General features: G+C 48.4%; 2 protein-coding genes across 20 annotated transcripts in view; one reads left to right on the top strand and one right to left on the bottom strand.

Annotated features, from left to right (window-relative positions):
* WIPI1 (WD repeat domain, phosphoinositide interacting 1) overlaps positions 1-6237 on the top strand; it is a 34292-nt gene extending 28055 nt beyond the window's left edge. For both annotated transcript variants that reach the window (XM_005282945.3, XM_065563698.1), the window contains exon 13: positions 5700-6237. In XM_005282945.3, coding sequence (XP_005283002.2) covers positions 5700-5747 — 48 coding nt within the window. In that variant the 3' untranslated portion in view covers positions 5748-6237. The remainder of the gene's footprint in view (positions 1-5699) is intronic.
* ARSG (arylsulfatase G) overlaps positions 1-20877 on the bottom strand; it is a 94345-nt gene that overhangs the window by 1326 nt on the left and 72142 nt on the right. For 9 of the 18 annotated variants that reach the window (XM_042840982.2, XM_042840988.2, XM_042840990.2 and 6 more), the window contains 3 exons: positions 17926-18046; positions 9942-10032; positions 8079-8486 (listed from right to left, as the gene is read on the bottom strand). In XM_042840982.2, coding sequence (XP_042696916.2) covers positions 8101-8486; positions 9942-10032; positions 17926-18046 — 598 coding nt within the window. In that variant the 3' untranslated portion in view covers positions 8079-8100. The remainder of the gene's footprint in view (positions 1-8078; positions 8487-9941; positions 10033-17925; positions 18047-20877) is intronic. The other 9 variants (XM_024104620.3, XM_065563689.1, XM_065563695.1 and 6 more) reach the window with 4 other exon arrangements.

Below are 20877 nucleotides of genomic sequence, written 5' to 3'. Positions count from 1 at the left end.
AGGGAAGCAGATGAGAGCAGGACCCAGGCAGGAACACACCACGCGCACACACCGTTGAGTCTGAGTAGCTCCCTGTGCAGAGCACCCATCCCACTCCCCAATCTTTACCTGACCCCTCAACTTCCCCGCACTGGCCTTGACTTCCCCCTGCTCCCCATGTAGAGCACCTCTGAGCCGCTGCCCCACGCCCCCAATTCACAGTGAGTTTCTGCCGCCTCTGGAAAAAGCCCAACCCTCCAGCCCAAATGGGGACAAGCGTACTAGAATTTAAAATCCATTTCCAGTCTTTTAACAATCCTCAGCATTAGTCACCAGAGGTAAGGACATTTTTGCTTTTTAAAACTGACTTTGAACCTGGCAGTGTCTCTCCAGCTCTGTGATCTAGTATCCAAACACTTACCATGTTGTTTGCTTAACACTGGAGAGGGCAGATGTTGATTACCTGCAGTAATAATTTCTAGTAGTTAGCAGCCTCTCCATAATGGTAACACACTAATACACCAGGACACTTTGACTTGACTAAACTGTTGCGGCAGTTTACCGTGGACAGAATCTTGAGCCCTTTACTCAGTCCTCACCCATCTTCAGTGGATGTTTTGCCTGAGTAAGGACCAAGTAAAAACTATCTTAGGCTAAGGCTACACTGGCACTTTACAGCGCTGCAAGTTTCTCGCTCAGGGGGGTGAAAACACCCCCCTGAGCGCAGCAAGTTACAGCGCTGTAAGCTAATCCCCTCGGGGAGGTGGAGTACCTGCAGCGTTGGGAGAGAGCTCTCCCAGCGCTGGTGCCACGACCACACTCACACTTCAAAGCACTGCCACGGGAGCGCTCCGGCGGCAGCGCTTTGGAGTTTCGAGTGTAGCCGTGCCCTTAGGGTCTCAGCCACCAATTGTGGGTCACGTCCTGAGATTTTCAAAGTTGATTAGGGTTTAGTGTCAAGTATCGAGGGTAGCCGTGTTAGTCTGTATCCACAAAAACAACAAGGAGTCCAGTGGCACCTTAAAGACTAACAGATTTATTTGGGCATAAGCTTTCGTGGGTAATAAACCTCACTTCTTCAGATGCATGGAGTGAAAGTTACAGATGCAGGCATTATATACTGACATGAAAAGAAGGGAGTTACCTCACAAGTGGAGAACCTGATCGAATTGGCACTGTCAACACAGGGCCAATTCAATCAGGGTGGATGTGGTCCACTCCCAGTAATAGATGAGGAGGTGTCAATTCCAGGAGAGGCAAAGCTGCTTCTGTAATGAGCCAGCCACTCCCAGGCCCTATTCAAGCCCAAATTAATGGTGTTAAATTTGCAAATAAATTTTAGTTCTGCTATTTCTTGTTGAAGTCTGTTTCTGAAGTTTTTTTGGTGAAGTATAGCTACTTTTAAATCTGTTATAGAATGTCCAGGGAGGTTGAAGTGTTCACCTACTAGCTTTTGTATGTTACCATTCCTGATGTCGGATTTGCGTCCATTTATTCTTTTACGTAGAGACTGTTCGGTTTGGCCAATGTACATAACAGAGGGACATTGCTGGCACATGATGGCATATATCACATTCGTAGACATGCAGGTGATAGTGTGGTTGGGTCCTCTGATGGTGTCGCTAGAGTAGATACGGGGACAGAGTAGGCAATGAGGTTTGCTACAGGGATTGGTTCCTGGGTTAGTGTTTCTGTGATGTGTAGTTGCTGGTGAGTATTTGCTTCAGGTTGGGGGGGCTGTCTGAAAGACAGTGAAGAAGTGAGGTTTTGTTACCCATGAAAGCTTATGCCCAAATAAATCTGTTAGACTTTAAGGTGCCACCGGACTCCTTAGGGTTTAGTGATACTCTAAAGCACGTTGAGATCTACTGCTGTAGAGGGCTATATAAAAGCAAGTTAGCCAGCTGCAGAACTCATGAAACTCACTGCTTTAGTTCAGAACTGGGCATGACACGGCCATGGATTATATAGTTCCCTTCCGTTGTCTGCAACATAATTGATTTGAAACCTGGCATGACCGTTTTCTCTCTTCCCCATTGGCTTCCTATTCAGGGTATTTAGTTTGAAGTGTTTCCCCTTTAATCATTCCATATTGACCCCTGGGGTGCTGAACCCCTGGGGTTCTAGAAAGAGTGGAGCCCACACACACTTCCTGTGCTTGTTTCCAAGAAACCTGCACTTGAGTGTGTGTCCTAGGGACAAGCAAGTGCCAACAAGCAGGAGCTGAGCTGAGCGGATATGCTGACGTGCGTTTGCCTGCTGTGATTGGATTGTATGAAAGCAGCCCAAAACCCCTGCTGTCCACCAACAGGCCCTTTATTAAATGGACTTTGATCTGTCAAAACCTTGTGCTGTAATTAACTTGACAGAACAACTTACGTGTGTGACTTACTTCCCAAAACAGGCCGCTCTGCCGTGACCTAGCAGTAGGAGCTTCCAGATGAAGCATTTGGACTTAGAACTTTGTTTTTCCTCCTTGCTGCTGAAGTTTCCAGTTGCTAGTGCAGCATTTACTTACACTGTGCTGCTTATAAGTAAGGCTGGTTGGAACACTTTGATGTTTGGAGATGTATTGATTTTGACGAGGTTTTCAACAGAGAGGTTTCTGGGCTCCAGGGTGGAGACACTGGTCACTTTTGACTAGAGATCAGAATCAAAGCCTGATCTTTCCAATCTGAAAACAGATATTTCAACCCATTTCTGTTTCCAGAAAACGCTTGAAAGGGTTTGGAACAAAAACAAATTCTGAAACCTTGAGAGTTGTTGCAAAGTGGAATTGTCCCCACCCAGCCAGCTCGACTCGTTACGCTTTGTATTTGGACACAATTTTGTGGAAGGAGCAACATACAGTAGTATCCTGTAGTTCCTCTGGTTTTTAAATACTCTTCCTTCTACTGAATTCAATCACTGCTTAATGTGACTAAATCATTAGTATTAAAGGTGCCATAGCTTGGATCTGACCCAGAGCCTGTTGCTGGCAATAGAAAGGTGCCACTTAACGTAACAAGGGAAGGGCCAGGCCAGATCTCAGTGAGAGGAGGAGATAAAAAGCCTGAGGACCTGTGTTGATTTTAAAATCTAACCGCAACTAGAAGTTGTTTGGATGATACCCATGTTGCTGGGAGCTATTGAAACTGGTAGTGACTTGGAGAACAAGGTTAATCACCTATTTCACTTTCAGTGATAGGAGTGGACTTGATTCTGTGAAGTCCACTTAGGGACTTAGCATTTTCCTCATAAAATCAATAGCACAGATACTACAGTAACGGCTGGCAGCAGAGTTCCCTAAGATTGATGTCTCGAGAAGAAAGCACTGAAGTCAATACTTGATCCCTGCAGAATGCTGACTTGCTGGGAGGACCAGAAATCCTGGGAGGGGAGGAATGAACCCACATTATTTATTCTATGTACAGGTCCAGTTTTAAATGTTCACGTGGTTCTGGCCTGGTCACAAATTCCAGCTGTGACTTCTGCTTACCTATGCTAGTGATCTGATATATGGCAGTCAGTATTCCATAGGAGCTTTCCAGGAGCCTTAGTAATTGTTGATTTATTCACTTTACACCTGAGTTTAATGCTGATGTGATTTTGGCCACCTATCCGAAGTAGCCTTTCAGAATTCATTGCAGCTTCTTCAGGACACCATGATCACTAGGTGGTTTTCTGAATGTTCTAAAGCGATAGTGTGGTCATGAGGTTTTATGGACGAGTCCTATAGGATTGAGCAAGCATTTATTAGCGAGAAGGATGAAACCTATAGAGCAGTTTCAATCGAAATGAAATATACATGCCATAGAAATCTCTGCAAAGGCCCACAGAATGCAACAGGAAAGAGGATCTGTGCAGAATGTAAAGCCCGCCTACAGAGCTCTAATGCAGGGGTGTCACGCGCGGTTACATTCTGGTGGATTCTTCTACACGTGCTGAGAACCAAAGACTCTCGTATCCGGAATGTTAAGATGGAGCCTGATAGCAAGAGGGAATTTCATCAGAGACGTTTTCTGATCTCCGGCTAGAGATTGCAGAGCGATCAGTTATTTGATGGAACCCAGGGCTTGGGACTGAAATGCAAAAGGAGCCTTTAAAATGGCTTCCATGCTCAGGACCTTTGGTTCTGTTACCTCCAGATGTAACGACACTTGAGTGGCCAGTACAAAAGGGCGGGCAGCTGAAGCACACTGCTGCCGCTGTGAGCATATGGCTCCTGTGTGCATGCCCAGCAACGAGCATGGTCAATAGCAGTGAGAAAACAGATCCTTACAATGGGCCATAGCCACCTACCACCTGTTTGCTGCAATTTGCATTCCTGAGCGGCTCTTAGAGGCTTTGGTGAATGTTTGCCCATTGCAATACACACCCCAGTATTCCTGCATGGCCAATAAGGAAGAGGCTGGTTCGAAAGCCTGTTGCAGTCGGTATTTCCCTGTGTCTTTACTTTACTAGCTTCAGGCTTCATTTGAGTCAATTCAGTGCTAGAAAAGAGCTTCCTGTAATGGACGCAGTGTACTTAGCGTGAGTTGTGGATGAAGGTCTAATCATGATCATCAGAGAGTTAACAAACCTTGCTTAGCACAAAGTAGCTTAGTCCCTAGGGCAGAATAAAGGTGACATTGCAGCCGTGTAAACCAGGAACGGCTTAGCAACAGGTGCAGGTGAGAGCTATGCACTAGGTAAGTTTGCAGTGAGCTAGGACCCTGTTGCCAAGGAACAGAACTTACCTATAATTAAAACAGGGAGCCTTGTATTGATCAGCCTTGCTATGCCAAAGTAGGTGGAGATACTGCTGAGGATTGGTGCCGAAAGCATTATTTACCACCGGTTCCAAGCTGTCTAAACAACTGATATTTTGGTACGCCCGAAGTGAAAATTATTGCAGCCACGCTTGTGTTGCATGTTACCAGTGCTTGCCTAGGTCACGGTGTTTGTTTTCAATGTTGGCCTTCCGTCGTTTTGATCATACTAACTCTGCTACGTAGACATTCGGCACTACTATGAATTTTGGGCTATATTTCTTTATAGTTGCTACCTGCGATAACAAAGAGCAAAAGTGCCTCTGTGGAACTGTCTGTTAATAATGCTCCTTCTTGGTGGGAAGCTTCTATGGAAGTATGGCTGGCATTTTGCACCTTCTAGCGTTCAATGTCTCTGCAACTCAGCCCAAGATGGAGGTCGTTGTAGTAGGAGCTGGGGGATGATCTAGCCCAGCAGGCATCTGTGCACTGACACCCAGAACACATTAGCTGCTGGGTGGAGTCTCCATAGAGCAGAAGAACCCTTCTGAGGGTAGCGGGTGGGGGAGCACAGCCCCACCCCAGGTTTTTCCATAAGAAGGTGAGGTTCTTGCCCAGAGATCTTTGGTCCCCTTGTTGTGGCTTGTGTGCGGTGCTAGTATGAAGTAGCTAGTTAAAAGTCCTTGCCATTGTGTATTTCCTGCCTGTGTCCTGAGGAAGCTGCTGTATTCTGTTACTGGAGTTAAGAGCTGACACGTAGCCTGCATGCTTTGTCTGTTTTTAATCTCTGTTCTGAATGCGATGGCAGCTGGATAAGGGACACACTGTCACGAACCTATACATGTAGGGCAAACACAACTCCCATTGATCAGAAAGTAAAACACTGCATGGCGTCTTCTCCCCTGCACGTGTGCAAAGCCTTCTGCGATGCACCCTGCTTAACGGCCTGTTGCTGGGAAAAGTAAGGCAGTTCTGTTTTGATTTTGGTAGATAATCTTGTGCCGTGGAGATCACCCGGGCAAAGTGAAGAGGTCATGATGAGACGCCAACCTCAGGATTCGGGACAGGCGCTGGGAGGTGGTTTGGAAAAACCCAGCAGTGTGGAAGAACGGATTTGTGGGTGCCTACAACAGGGCGAATAACCAGAGGTGCTGCATTGCTTTTACAACAGTATGTTCAAGTAGTTACCTCACCCCTCTGGCCCTGTGTTTGACATGGGATATGGGAGTGGTATAAATGTACTGCATGCACAGTGCTATATTTAACAAAGGAGACATTAAAACCCCGTTGTAAATGCTAACCTGACCAGATTTGTATGTAACCTGAATTTTCTATACATCGGTTTCCCTTTTCTAATTTATGCTGTTTTATGTGTATAAAGTCTATTAAACTATGTCTTTGTACAGTATATACATACTATTTTATCCATGCAGAGTATTTTTGCAGTGATATTAGGGGGAAATCTCCCCATTTATTATGTTTGAGCTCTACCAGAAGACTAGTAATAAAGTCGTCATATGTCAGTGGCTGCTCGGTGTGGGAGTTCTTGCTGTTCTCTGGGGGGCCCTGCGGATGTCAGTCTTGATTCAGGTTTATTAGTGGAACTGCTCCTAGTGTTGGTTTCTGCTGTTTGTGAATCGTCGCCCGTTGCCTTCAGCTGCCCGCTGACTGGTTTAAATAAATAAATATTTATTGTTTGTTTCAAACAATACGATTTTGGGAGCGAAGGGCATCGTTGTTAGAGACGGGAATTGAGACTCAAGACGGCTGCTGCTCTTGCTGAACCTGGACTGACTTACAACCCTGCCCAACCCCTTCTGGCTTCAGGAGCGTTGTCCAGGACGTGTGATCTGTGGTCTCTGTTTGCTGCTGTGACGCTAACCTGCTGCAACCTTGGGGGATTCACGTAACTTTTGCCTGGGATTCCCCATTTATAACATGGAGATAATGGCCCAGATGTGCCAGAACAGCCTGGGAAAGGAGGGAGCATTGGGGCTTTCCAGCACCATTCAGGGAACTGCCAGGCACCGGGTTGGTCTCTGGGCTGCGCTGCCTTGTGCCAGTAGATAACAGCTCCCAAGGAGCTCCTTTAGTGGTCAAGATTGCAGGAGGGCATCATGCTCTGGCTCCGCCCCTTTTACACACACACACACACACACACACACACACACACACACACACACACACACACACACACACACACACACACACACACACACACACACCCCCAAATGCCCTGATACCAGGGCAAGGACAGCATGCTGTGCTAGAGGAATCCTGTCGAGCTGACACTTGCCCATCTTGGCAAAGTGCTGTGAGATCCTCAGAGGCGCAAGTTGCCCTGGAAGTATAGGGCATTATTTTAAGCGGGAGCCTTTTGTAAATATGGTAAGAAATTCTGGGAGGCAAGGATGGGGTTGGCCTTACTACTTGTCGTCAGCTGTTTAAATCTCTAGGAGGAGGTCAGTTCTCCCTGCAATTCCCCTGTCCCTAGGATACAGAGCTGGGCCACTGTCTTCATCTCAGTGTCATGTAAATTCCATACTGGTTTAACCCTAGATGGAAAAATCCACCTAGAGACAGGAGTGACCACCGTGTGCTGTCAGAGGGGGTAAGATTACCCCTCACCACCCCAGGAATAGTGGGGGGTGTCTGGCCGTCTGAGCCAACAGATCTCAGGGCCTCTACATAGGCCAAGGCCATATGTACAAAGGTTTAATCCACTGCTTCCTGGGCCCCCTTCCTCCCCATCTACGCTCCCCTGGGCTCATCCTCTCTCCTCACATCATGTCCCCTTCAAGGCCAGTTTCAGATCACAGAGGGGCAAGTGACATGCAGGTTCATCTTTTATAGCAATTCTCCTCCAAGGTACAGGCAGGGGGCAATACCATAGACAAGGGCTTTGACCCAAGAACCACCTCTGTCACCTAGCAAGCCCATGAAGAACATTCCCCCTTCTTCCTCCCCGCCCCCCCAACCCCAATCTAGATCAGTGGTTCTCAACCTGCGGGCCGTTTGCAGCCCATTCAGCACAGAGCTGTGGCTGATGTGACATCCATACAGGCCATTCAGGTAGGTAGTATTGGATGTGGCCCACAGTGGTAAGTAGTGTGAGAACTACTGATCTAGATCTACCAGCTCTTCATCCCCTCTTCATGCAGGAGCAGAGAAGGTGATCTTTCCAGAACATTCCACTCAGTGTCTCAAAGGGATGCAACGTGGCTACACTGTTCTAAAGACTCTGCAAAGAGAACCACGTCTGCTGTCCGTGCCGCCGGTAGCTACACACTGATACGCTAGTCCTTCGAGCTGGCCTAGACGGCATCAGATTTATTTGCAAACAGCACAGTTAGAACGGCACAGACTGACCTGCTCAGTGTGAAACTCTTGTCTACGGCTCCCTGTTACAGCTAGAGCAGCTAACCTGACATCGGCAAACTATGTGCTGTGGATTGCAGCAGGGTGTCGCTGCTGGATCGTGGGAGTAATCCGCTGTTGAGACGTTGTCTGTTGCAATATCCTGAAGAAAGTCTGTCAGAGCCCCAGTTATCGCAGGTAGCACAGCCTGATACTCGCCAGCCTTCACGTCCAGAGGCACCTGCTCTTGAATGTCTTGATCCAGATTAAAAATGAGCGGCGGTTGGTGATGCTCTTCTAGCCCAATGCTTCCGTCACAGGCTTTCGCCCCGCCTGGAATGGAAACCCAGAGAAAAACTCTGAAGTCCCCTGGCAGCCATCTCTGGTGCAGTGTCATTAGTTTCCAGCAGATGTAGCAACCTGAACACATGCAGCAGGTACTTCTGTTACCAAAGGGTGCCAGGGTCCTAGGCTAACCGATATAACTATGGCAAATGAGTTACTCACAAGCAAAGGAGATCAGTGAGTTTCTAGTGTAGGTCTAACCTCTTCTACCTACAGTTGCTTCCACATTGCTGGACATGGCTTAACAACCTAGCAGCAGACGGAAAAGCTTTGAGTTCTACCTGGATTATTCCAGTGATAGGCTAAGGAAAGTCCTGCCTAGCCACATTTACTGTGCAGTGGTGCTGTATCGGAAACCTCTGTAAACGTGACTGCCTGCTCTTTAGGAATCGCACCAGAGGAAGGACAGGGAGCTATGTTATATGAAGTGACAGTCCTAGGGCTTGCTGATCTCTGGCAAACGGTACTAGCATGACAGCCTTCAGTAATTATAGCTCAGAAACCCTGTAAATCCAATGGAGACTGCAGCTGTGGTGGAAACCCTCCAGCAAGGTTGTGCATTGGTTTGCATGGGCTGACCCGAGTTTGACCCAGTTATGAAATTATAGCTTTTGCAAGCTCTACAGGCAAGGGGAGGATAGGAAGGTGTCTTGTGGGCTGCTCTAAAAGGGAATCGAGAAGCAAAGGGCAACACAGAGACACAAGAATAGCCACAAGAAGGCTAAATGACCGAAGGTTAAAAATAAAGGAAACAAAATGAAGAGGAACATGAGGCGGTCCAATGCTGCTGGTAAGCAGAGACCCTGGCAGGGAAGGCACCTGCTCTGTAGGGGCTACAAACTACATCGGAGATGCCTCAGAAAAAGCCAAATGCTATGAACAGGAGCAGTGGAATTGTGTGCAGTTCTGAAGTTGGGGTGAGGGTCCCATTTTAATCATCCACCTGCTGAGGTTAAGGGAACCTAAGCATGTCCAGAGGGCTGCAGAGGAGCATGTCATTCCTCTTGTAGTCCTCTCACATCAGGATCCTTCCTCTGTAACTTTTGTGGAAGTGCTCTGGGTGTCCGCTTCCCAGCTTTGTCTCCAGAGGTCACCACCAGCAGTCGTCGTGACCATCAGAGGTGCTGTAGCTAAAGCCCTCGTTCCAGGTCCTGACTCAAAAAAGCACTGCAGCATATGCCTACCTTAAAGCACATGGCTTGCCCCACTGAAGCCGCGTGCCTAGGGGCCTTGCTGAATCTGGGGCTGAGAGAGGAAGCTGCTGTCAGCACATTCTCTGGGAGGCATCCTCAGCTTTGGAATTCACACTCCCCTTGGTCTGAAGCTGCCCTGAAGGTCACCAACTCTGGGCCACGAAGCCTGCAGGGGAGGGACCCGTGGCTGGGGCAAGGATTTGATTCATTTTCTGGTTTGCGGGAGGCTCCTGGATTTGTGCTTGTTTGTACCAATCTGCCTGGATTTTTAAATCCCTCCCGCAGGGCACCCAGGCCTTTGGATAAGGGGCTTTTCCTAAATTCAAACAGACTATACCTGTAGTGTAAAATGCCTTGTATTGTGCCAGCCGTAGCGCTTTTATCTCTCCGTCCTTTCCAGCTGCTCCACTATTGGGGTGAAACAACGTCTAAAGGAAGAAAAGAAGGCAACAAGTTAGGGGATACCAGGTAAGATTTCATCTGTTCCTGCCCTGAGCTCTGACACAGCCCCAGAGACCAGGCTGTGCTTGCAGAGGCAGGCATTCTGCTTCCCCACCAGATTGCAAGTCTTGAGGCTCAAGCGTGCTTTGGAAGCAAAATTCTGCTATGGAGCAGTAAGAGCCATTGATGTTTCTTTGCTTCAACCCCCTGGTGACAGAGTAGGGCTTGCCTATGTCATGCCGTGAGAGATCTGCTTGCCAAGGTAAGACACTGGGTCTGGTTCCTAAGATGTTTTTTATTCACCCTTTCTCGCCTTTTCTCTTATATCCTGTTCCCTGAGGCAGGGCCCTTGGAGTCCATTTCCTTCCCTGATGAACAACTGACGGGCACTAATTGTGCACTAGAGATCTGATCAACCACTTTGCCTGTTTATAACAATCACTCGTGTTTTCCCATCTCGTCATTAACAGGGTGTCAATGCTAGAATGAATATGACGAGCCGGAATGTAGCAGCTCCTTGGAAGGGTTGCTAACGTACTTCTGTTTCTTTAGGCAATGGCACCATACTAAAGACCTACTGTGAGCTTGTCTGTGTTCCAACAATACCAGTGTAACTGGACCTGATCGAAGCTGCAACTCAACGGGGCAACCTGCGCCCACTGCATCAATCCTGCTTGGCTGAAAACATGATCGCCTTTAACAGCGACCTCATTCTGTCCCTGCCTCAATGCAGCTGTTAGTTTTCAATACAGTCCTACAGAATCTGCCCTGGTTTCATGCCACTAAAGTTAACTACTCTGAGTTTTCTGCTCCGATACCAGCCCCGTTCCATGAACCGGACTATCTAGTACCAAGGCCTTTCGGAGAGGAGCGGCAGAACATTTGGGGCTAGCGAATGGAATGTGTTTAGCAAACACAAGCTCATGTTCTACTAGGGTGACCAGACAGCAAATGTGAAAAATGGGGACAGGGAGTGGGGGGTAATAGGAAATAAGAAAGACCCAAAAATCGGGATTGTCTCTATAAAATCGGGACATCTGGTCACCCTATGTTCTACTGTAACTTTCCCTGTGAACCCTCTCCAGTCTGACTCTATGAGAACCAGGAGCATTCTGGTCCTTCCTGCTATTATTACAGCTCAGCTAGTGGCAGGGACATCTAAGAGACCTTTACAGCTCTGTAGGGCCAGCAACCAAGCCACAAGTTCATAATGACTTCATGTCTCTTGTGAAGCAGAGGCTGTACTCTGAAATCATGCCCTGGAACACAGTTCATCTCCACTGAGTCACTCATTCCATTGTAAGGAAGTCTCCCTTCACAAACACAGAGAGACGCATTAAGGGGAGTTTAAGGTGACAAGGAGTGAGAGGGGGGTGGGGTGGATTATGTCTAGTTCAATCTTTATGACACCCTGAATCCGTACTGGATGGTCCCCTGGAGGCAAAATAAAATGACAGAGCCAAGTGAGCTTGGTGGGCCAGTCTGTCAGATAATCTCCGCTTGGAACCCCGCGGTCCCAGAGGGGGATGAATCACAAGAGGTTTCCTCCCTGGGAAGGAGTTGAAGTGATTCATAAAGTTTCCGTTGGGCTAAAAATTAGAAACATCTGCTGGAGATGGAGGCAGCTGTCGCGCCAAGTTTAGCAGCAACGTTCACAGCTGATCAGCGAGCCGATTACTTAGCAGGTGTTCCCGCTGTCACCGGACCGTACAACATGGCGGGGTAGGGGGTGGGGAACCAGCACTCTCAGGCTTGTGTGGGCAGGCAGCACGGCCCCCATATTCAAACTAAAAATTAACCTTGAGAACATTTTTCCATTTTCAGAGATTGGCTACTATATTCCTCTCCCCACCCCACCCCCGAGGAAAAAGCAGGATCTTAACATTTTCGTATGCAGGTTCCAGGTGGAGAATATAACAGAGACTGGGTCTGACTGGGCAGTGTCTACTCAGTGTGTTTAACTCCCTTTGACTCAACGTCTGGTCTTCTCTTTGCAAAAGCCCTTATTGTCCCAGCTTGAAGGGGTTTTATGGAGCGAGAAGCCATCCCAGAGGTTCATAGAGCTATAACACACCAGCGAGGCGTCTGCCCTCGTGTCCCAAAAAAGGGAAAGGAGACCACATAGTGGCACTTTGAGACAACATTGTCAATGGGGAGCTTCTTCAAACAACATGCTTTACAGCTGGTGTGTCGTTCTCAGGGCAGGTAGCAGTGAGGTAGAATAGCTGCCTCTTTTTTACTATCTATAGCTGAGAAGTTTGCACATACTGGAGCTCAAAGCAGGCAGGCCTGATTTCATGTCCTACAGGACTCCCATGGAGATGGTATACTCTGCCCATATCTGGCACCTTTCAGGCAAAGATCTCAAAGTGTCTGACAAACAATTACTGATGACATTTTACACAGGAGAAACTGAGGCACGGTGAGGCTAAGCAACCTCCCAAGGTCACACAGTGACTCAGCAGCAGAGCTGAGAACAAACCTACCCCCACAAACCCCCCGAGTAGCCAGACCTGCTGGTTGGAAAAGGTTCTGGTAGGTGGGAAGGGGAAAACAGGAGCAGTGCAGTGAAGCTAGCCTCCAGCACAAGCTCCTGCTATCCTAGCAGCTCAGTTGGTGTCATCATAGAACCGACACAAAAGCAACAATCTCCCCAGAGATGCAGGGGGAAGTGTAGATGCTCATAGGATCTAGCATCCTTCCAGCCCACGGCTCTCCGAGCAGCCTCAGGAGCTGGGATTACCATGACCTCTAGGTATTTCTGTGGCCCTCATCGCCATGGTATCCTGCCTGGCTGGGTACCATCATTGGAGCCTTTATATTAAACTGCTTACGAGTGCTCCAAATCCTCACAGTCAGCCTTTCTGGTTCTGCTAAGCCGCCCTTGGAACGCTGTTACCAGGAGAGCTTTAGCGCTCAGGCTCTGGAATGCTGATTAATGCTGGTCTTTTGCAGGCCCCAGCCTGTCTGAAGAAAAGAGCACGAAGGGGAGACAGAAAAATATGTTGTTGAAGAGCTGCTATTTCAGTAAAATACAATAGAAACAAGTGACAGCCCCTCAGGAGGAGCCAATCAGCACTCCGAGCCTTCTCCTCGGGACAGCGCAGGTCACAGAAATGCTGTTTCTCATCTACCCTGCCCTTTCTTCTTTCCCAACCAAACAGAACATTCTTTACCCAAGGCCACCCCTTCAGGGCCAGGATCTGGAGTCCATCAGGCAGCAAGCCTATACTGCACTCTCCTAATAGTGCTGTGTAGAGTACAGCCCCCCAGCACAGATATAAACAGCAGTGTAGACAGCTTAGGAGAGTGCCAGAACCTTAGGGCTTGTCTTCATGGTGGAATAATGCGCTGTACAGGGGTGTGATTTCTAAAGCGCACTAACGTACAGCATTAATTGTTCCATATTGATCCTGCTGGTGCGAACTAAAGATTCCCTAGTGTGCTTAATGTAGTGCTGTTCCAAAGAACATTGTGTTAAAGTGCACCAGCAGGGTCTACATGGACTAATTAATGTGCAACACGTTAGTGTGTTTTAGACAGCACATCTCTGTCAGCACGTTACCCCAGTGTGCAGACAATCCCTTAGCATAAATGAGAATCAAGCCCAGTGGATCTCCTTACAGGCTTAAAATTAGGTCTCGTCTACACACACACACAAGTCGTACTGATTTAACTATAGCGGTGGCGTGAACGTGGTGCACTGACTAGCATGGAGGCCGTCACATCAGTATAAAGGTGCCATATACCAGTATAGCTTATTCCTATGCAGGAAGAGGAATAAGCTCTACAAGTATATGGCCTTGTCTACACTGGAAACGTTTGCCGGTATCGTTATACTCAGGTTAACCATCTCTAAAGGTGAGGTAACTCCCTTCTCTTCATGTGCCACATCTATCTATGCCTATATCTGTAATTCTCACTCCATGCATCTGTAGAAGTGAGGTTTTTTACCCACGAAAGCTTATGCCCAAATAAATCTGTTAGTCTTTAAGGTGCCACCGGACTCCTTGTTGTTTTCATCTCTAAAACGTCTATTACAATTCTTACTGCACAGGTAAATGGCTCATCTTAACTGAAGCCCTCTGATGAATGGCTCTAGTCTAGAGAATTGCAAAGCTTTACTACTAGGTATGTTACCTATCTAGTGATTCATGACTTTATTATTTAAAAAAAAACTGATCATTTTAAGTTTGAACTAAACTACTTAGTATGTTTCTATTACTGAGCAGGTATCAGGAACATTCCTTCGACATTCATCTACTGAAGAAAGCCTATTTGCCTGGTGCTTGTATTTACGATACATTTCGTATGATTTGTTTTTATTGCTAACAAACTTTATTCAAAACAGGACACTGGCTGCAGTTCCAGGGCCGGCATAGGTGGTACTACTAGTGAATACAGGTGCTGTTGGAGTGGAAAGCAAAGGCTAGCTAAGTGAGATAATGCGAGGAGATGTACAGCCATTGCAGTCAGCAAACTGCCTCCCAAATAAAAACAACCACCCCAATCAGCTGCCAGAACTGTGCATAAATCAGATGCTGCAAAAAAAAAGGAACTGGTTCAGAGAGGATTTGTGTCAAGGAAAAGCCTGTAACATCAAAGGCAGTTTTGCTATCACTAGCTCACAAATACAAGATAAAAGGGAGTAGATTCTCATTGCAAAGTACTTGGCTATATGCACTCAGCAGGGAGGTACAGCAGAAATGCAATCGGCTCCCCAGTGTGAGTGTGTTGGGAGGCACAAGGCCAAGTGATTGCTGACCCATGGATGTGCCCTTATTAGAATATAATGCACAAGCTCCGAGGCGCTGGATTGCTTTGACAGACTCTCTCCGCAAGGCGTAGCACACACCAGACCAAAGGTATCAAGTTGGCGGGAACAACTCAAGTCTCAGCTGGCTGAAGGATGGGGAGCCAGGCAACTTCAAACACATCTGGTGAGGCTGCTGGTTTGGACTATGGTTCAGGAGTGCACCAGGGTCTAGCTCGCAGGCAGAGAACACACTGGATATGGCAACAGCATTCCCTGGTTACAAAAGGCAGGGAGCTGAGCCCCAAACTGGCTGAAAGGTTGTCCTTGTCCTAGAAATAGCAAGCTACTGTTTGCCCCACATTTAACCAAACAGTTTCCTAAACCCAGGGAGGGTCTGGCCCTGACAGGGTTAATTCACCCCCTATGATCCTCCGGGGAGAATTACAAAGCCTGCTCACCTTTAAGGGAGTGGTCAAAAGACACAAGTCTCCGTGGGGATATTCAGAACAGGGCAGGACAAAGCACAGCAAAATGCAGCATAGGGGCCAGCCCTGTGCAGGCAGGGAAAGGAGCTGAAAACACAACAGTTTCCCAGCCCATCCCAATTTCCTGTCCGGAATGGCTAGGAGTCCGCAGGCTCTCTCAGGAACACAAGTGGTTTGAGGCAGGAGTGAGTAATTAATCAGTGAGTAACCACAGACGGGGCACATCAGAGCTCTAGTGGCGGTAAACGGGAGACAACAGTCAAACTACATTAGTACCCAATGCAACCTTTCAATATTTGTTGCTGTTATGACAATCTAGGGCTTAAGGTCAAAATGTAACTTATTCCTTCGGGTGCCAACATTCCCGGGCACTTCTCTGTAGCACTGCCCAGTAGCCAGCAGGCCCAGTGCCGCTGCCCCGACCCAGCAGGGTGCTCTGTATTACCCCCAAGCCAGCACCGCACTCTCTGTTGTCCTGCAGCACTGCTACCCTGAGCCAGCACTACATTTTCTATTGCCCTGCAGTCTGTGGTTCCCCTGACCCACTATGGACTGCCTGTCTACCATTTCTTCTTTGTGACCCGCCCGCAGCCTCTTACGCCCCCTTCAATTTCCTCTCCCCACACTTTTGGAAATTCCCATGATGGAACCTGGCAGCTCTGCTAGCAGATCTCCAAGCCCAGGCTCATCTATCATGGCTATTATATTTCTCTGGAATTGCCTGGAGGCTTTCAGCCACTGTTGGGCGAAGAACCGCTCAAGATGGTTAATTCCCTGACTATTGCTTAAGTACTGGACATGCTCTGCTAACTGTAGTGTTTCACAGTGGCCATCACTACAAACTGATTATAATAAGGTCCATCAAAACGCACACAGCCAAATGGGCTTTCGCCATATCTCCCCCACCTCCGTCGTTTATCTTAGGATTCAACAAAGGGTTCCATAAAAAATATTAAATACCAAACACGCAATGGACTCGGAGAGCAAATCCAAAAGCCCTACTGGGAGCCAGATTGAGATGCTCCCAGCAGGGCAGACTTTCAAAGCAAAGCGCAAGATTTTAGATGTGGGATGCTCATTAAAGGCCATTGGAGTCCTGCAGCCAAAATCTTGTGTAACGCTCTGAAAATGTGTCCGTGTAATGGCTGTCCTGCTAACTGCATTTCTCATGCGTTAGGGAGCTGTGAGTAGGTCCTATTGTCATGTGGACTGAAAGCTGCAGGATACGGGACTGGCTGCCCTACTTACAAATTGATAATGGGCATGTTGTTCAAGCCAGGGCTCAGAACAAATAAGAGCTTAATCATGACCCTGTTTGTCAAATCAAGACAGACACGCTACTGGCTTCAAGTGCCTGGGATTTTTATTTATCTCTAATTCTAGTGCTACAGAGACCCAAATACCAAACGGGATGGTGTTCTTGTCACTGCATCTCAGCTATGAAATGCACAGGGAGAAAGATCTGACAGGTCAACTACAAAGCATAAAAGGAATGGGTCAAGGGCCAAGTTCTGGTTCTCGGATACTCACACGCAGCTCCCGATGACTCCAGTGACACATGGAGCCAGGTGAGTGCTGTCCAGCAGGACAGGTGCACGTTGGCCTGTAATGCCACATTGATGGGCCACACACTCCCGCTAACCGAGCTGCTCAGCTTACAAATCAAGTTTTAACTCCTCTTTTTAAAAAATCTTTTCTACCCTGCCTTGCCCCGCCCCACCTCACCTCTGCCATGAAATCCAGTCTGTGACATTCTGGCCAAGCTGGGAAATGCCAGAGGAGCCCACAGAAATGTGCAGTTCCAAATCTGGTAAGGTTAATTTGTAACTGCCATCTTGCTGCTAATGGAGTGTGGTCCAGTCGGTAGCCGGGCTTGGGAGCCAGGAGACCTGGGTTCTATTTCTGGCTTGTCCACTAATGCGCTGTGTGACTTCAAGCAAGTCCACTATCGCCTCTCACGTTGGTCTCTCTTGTCTACTTACATGATAAGCTCTTGGGGGCAGCGACTGTATCTTACTGTGTGTCTGTATAATGCCTGGAATCTCAGTTGAGACCTCTCGGTGCTACTATTGTGTACTACAAATAAAATCAAGCCATCGGATATTCTTCTCCAACCCTTCCACCAGCTCCCGGCAATCTCAGCAGTGCCCTGAAGAGACCACTCTGTCTTGAGTGAACAGGCAACTCAGATTCCAGGCTAGCTCAACTTCAGATCTCTCTTGAATGATGCCAAGTAATGTTGGGCAGTTGGTAATATGGAGTCCTGTCATGTGATGTCAGACCTGAGACCCATCAGAACCAATTTATGTAAGACCTCAAAATGAGCTGGGAAGGGAGTCTGGGAGATAGCATCATGAATCTACTGTTCATTCCCTAACTAGCCCTCTGCACTCCACTGCACCCGGCCAGTCAAACCACACCCCTAAGGAAGCTGTGACCAAGGTAGAATTTCCCACCATTGTACCAGTGCATGCCCACATGACACAGTGGTTAAAGTGGCGTCAGTCTGTCTACAGCAGCATTCCCACCGTGACTGCACCGATGGTAATGCTCGCATGCACAAGGAACAATTAACCCTCAATGAAGTGGTGTTTGTAACTCCCCCTGCAGCTGAACGTTGAAGAGAGTCCACTACATACCTTGTGCCCTTGGTGCGACTGCCCGAAGAGAATCTCAGACATGTCTGAACCATCAAAGCGCCTGTTGGGAGGCAGGCTTGCCTTTGCCAGGGACACCAAGGTGGGGAAAATGTCTGTGGTGCTGGAGCAGAGAGGAAGGTTTCATTAAAACATGAAATTAAAATCATTAAAATCCCATCCACACCCCTGAGCTTGGAGCAAAAGAACTTGAGCTTGTCCCCAGCGAGCCCTTCCCAGGCCTAACAGTAATGTCGGGGCCCTCTGGGCCTGGATGCTGGGGCAGCGCTGCAGTTCAATCCTGCTGCTTATTGAAGCTAATGGCACTTGTGGGTAAGGGCACCCAACCAAGAAGCCTGCCAGAATCCCTAGCCTCTGCATGTTTAATGAAAGAGCTCTGGTAACGTGAGGCACCGCTTGCTGTGGGCATGAATCGTAGAATTGAATCACAGAATATCAGGGTTGGAAGGGACCTCAGGAGGTCATCTAGTCCAACCCCCTGCTCAGAGCAGAACCAATCCCCAACTATTTTTTTTGCCCCAGAGCCCTAGCTGGCCCCCTCAAGGATTGAACTCACAACCCTGGGTTTAGTAGGCTAGTCCTCAAACCACTGAGCTATCTCTCCCCCCGTACATGCTTTGTACAGGAGACACAATTGCCTTATATCCCGTATTGATTAGCATATTTTTAGGCTAGTGAGTACGTGTGCATGAGAAGAGCCAGCACATCTTACACAAATCAATCTGCCAAAGGACACAGTAGTTGGAAAGAGCTCAGAGGCCTGTGTTCCCACAGCGACAGGACACGCTGAACAATTTCACTACTAAAATATGGGAGAATGGGTCAAAATGGGCTTTGCCCAGCAGCCTTGTAGAACGGGGCTGGAGCTGCTAGGGAACATGGTTTCTCCCGAGGTACGTATTGGGCCTCCTCACCTCTGTAGCATCTAAGCACCGCACTATCCTCGATCAATTTGTCCTCACGTCACTCAAGTGAGGTGAGGAAGCATTATCATTACAAATGGAAACCTATGGTCACATAGAGCGTCTGTGGCAGAGATGATTCCTGGGGCAGGGAAGGTCTTTTTGTCCTGTGTTTGTACAGCACCTAGGTGCTACCACAGTGCGCACGATAATCAGGTGGGATTTGAACCCCAATGCTTCCAAGTGCCAGGTCGTGCCTTAACTCCTAGTCCATCCTTTGGGCCTCCAGGTTCTCGGATACCTGGGAATCCACATCAAAGAGGAAGCTGGCCAGAGATACTGCAGTTGTGGCATAACCCTTTACGAAGTCCCCCCGGAAGGTGCCAAGTTACCCTGTGAAGGGAAAGTGCTAACTCAGTCACTTTTCACTCCAGTCACAGCAGATCCTGTAACCTAGGAACATGTGGTCTCACTTATGCATCGCACACCGGAGCCATAGAAACCAGACTGGAAAATGAGAGCAGTGCTGTTTTGTGCACTTATACCGAAAAGCCGTCAGCATTTCCACCATCATCCTCTCTTTTCGGGGGTTTACAGCTCAGCCACAAAATACTGCTCTGGGCTAATTCCTGGTTACTCCATGTACTAAGCTCCCGCTAAGGGTGTGGCACACAGAGAGGAACAGGCATCCTGCCACCCAAGAGCTGCACCGTATAGACCCGTAAGGCCAGGAACGGGAAGGGCGAGAGTTTCTGCCCGCTGTTTGTGGACTGCAGCCAGCTTTTACCGTGCTGATTGTACATGAACATGGTCTGATGGGATGGGACTGAGCATGGGATTGGGACCAGGAACTCCTGAGCTCTTGGCTCTGATACTGACTTCTTGCGTAGCCTTGGGGAAGTCACTTACACTTTCCAGGCCAAATTCACCACTGTCCTAAGCAGGTACAACTCCAGTGAGATCAGGGGCAAATCCAGCTCTCTGCATCTCTGTTTCCCCTCATCTAACCCTCACTTTCTGTAGTTCTGCTTCCCTTCTAATCCTCCCAGTTGTTGGCACAAATATGAATGCACTCCCACGAGGCCCATGTATGATTCCTACATCCTCTGGAGTGGACAGCCACCATGGCTGCCCGTGAGCATGAGCATCAGGCAATCTAGGATGGTCAAAACAAGCTACGCACCGACTTTGGGGACAGATGTGTCCTCCCAGGGCAGCCCCCAGCCCCTTATAAAGGAAACAGGATGTCAGTGACATTCCCCAGAGATCCCTGGACCATGTGCACAAGGAGCGGAGAAACATTTCATGTTTAAAAGTACTTCAAGATCTGCAGATGAAAACAACCAGGTAAGAACTCAGCAGTGTTCACGACCTGCTTCGGTAAGAAGCACTGGGGCTTGGGGTTTTAAAAAGAGGGCTCCCACTGACTTTCCATGGTAGCTGGGAGTTTGGGACCCTATGAAAACTGTAGCCTGTGCTCCTTTGACTCCGAAACCTCTCGCAAGTAGCTTTGAGAAGGCCCCTTACGCTAGGCTCCCACAAGAGTTACAAGAAGGCTGCGAGTGTCGGGGCACAGGGCTTCCATCGCTGGCGTGAACTAGCAGTGTGGATCAGCAATGAAAGCGCCTCTCTTTCATCAGCACATTCTCCTCCTCAGGGGTTTATTCTTGCGGCGTTAAAGGAGGTTGGATACAAGAACAAGTAACTCCCAGCCCTGAACAGCAGCCTGGGAAAGGCTCTTATCCCCTGCATGCCTAAGGCACCTGAACAGGATGGCAACTCCCTGCTTGCTGGAAATGAAGAAAGGTCTCTGTCCCAGTCACAGCACTTAAGACGTATGACGGAGTTTGCCAGGGTGGGAAGAGCTCCTTCGGCCTCTTGGACCTCCAGGCAGCTGGGCCGAGCCAGGCGGGTAACACCTCTGTTTTAGGAAGCAAACATTAGCGGGGGGCACGTTCCACTGATCAGACACAAACCCCAGTGGCAGGAGCTCCGAGTTCTCTGCTGACTCCGTGCGATCTCAGGTAACTAG

Source organism: Chrysemys picta, chromosome 12, assembly GCF_011386835.1.
Source record: "Chrysemys picta bellii isolate R12L10 chromosome 12, ASM1138683v2, whole genome shotgun sequence".
In the NCBI taxonomy this organism is placed as follows: domain Eukaryota; kingdom Metazoa; phylum Chordata; order Testudines; family Emydidae; genus Chrysemys; species Chrysemys picta.
This window is presented reverse-complemented; position numbering and strand designations above follow the sequence as displayed.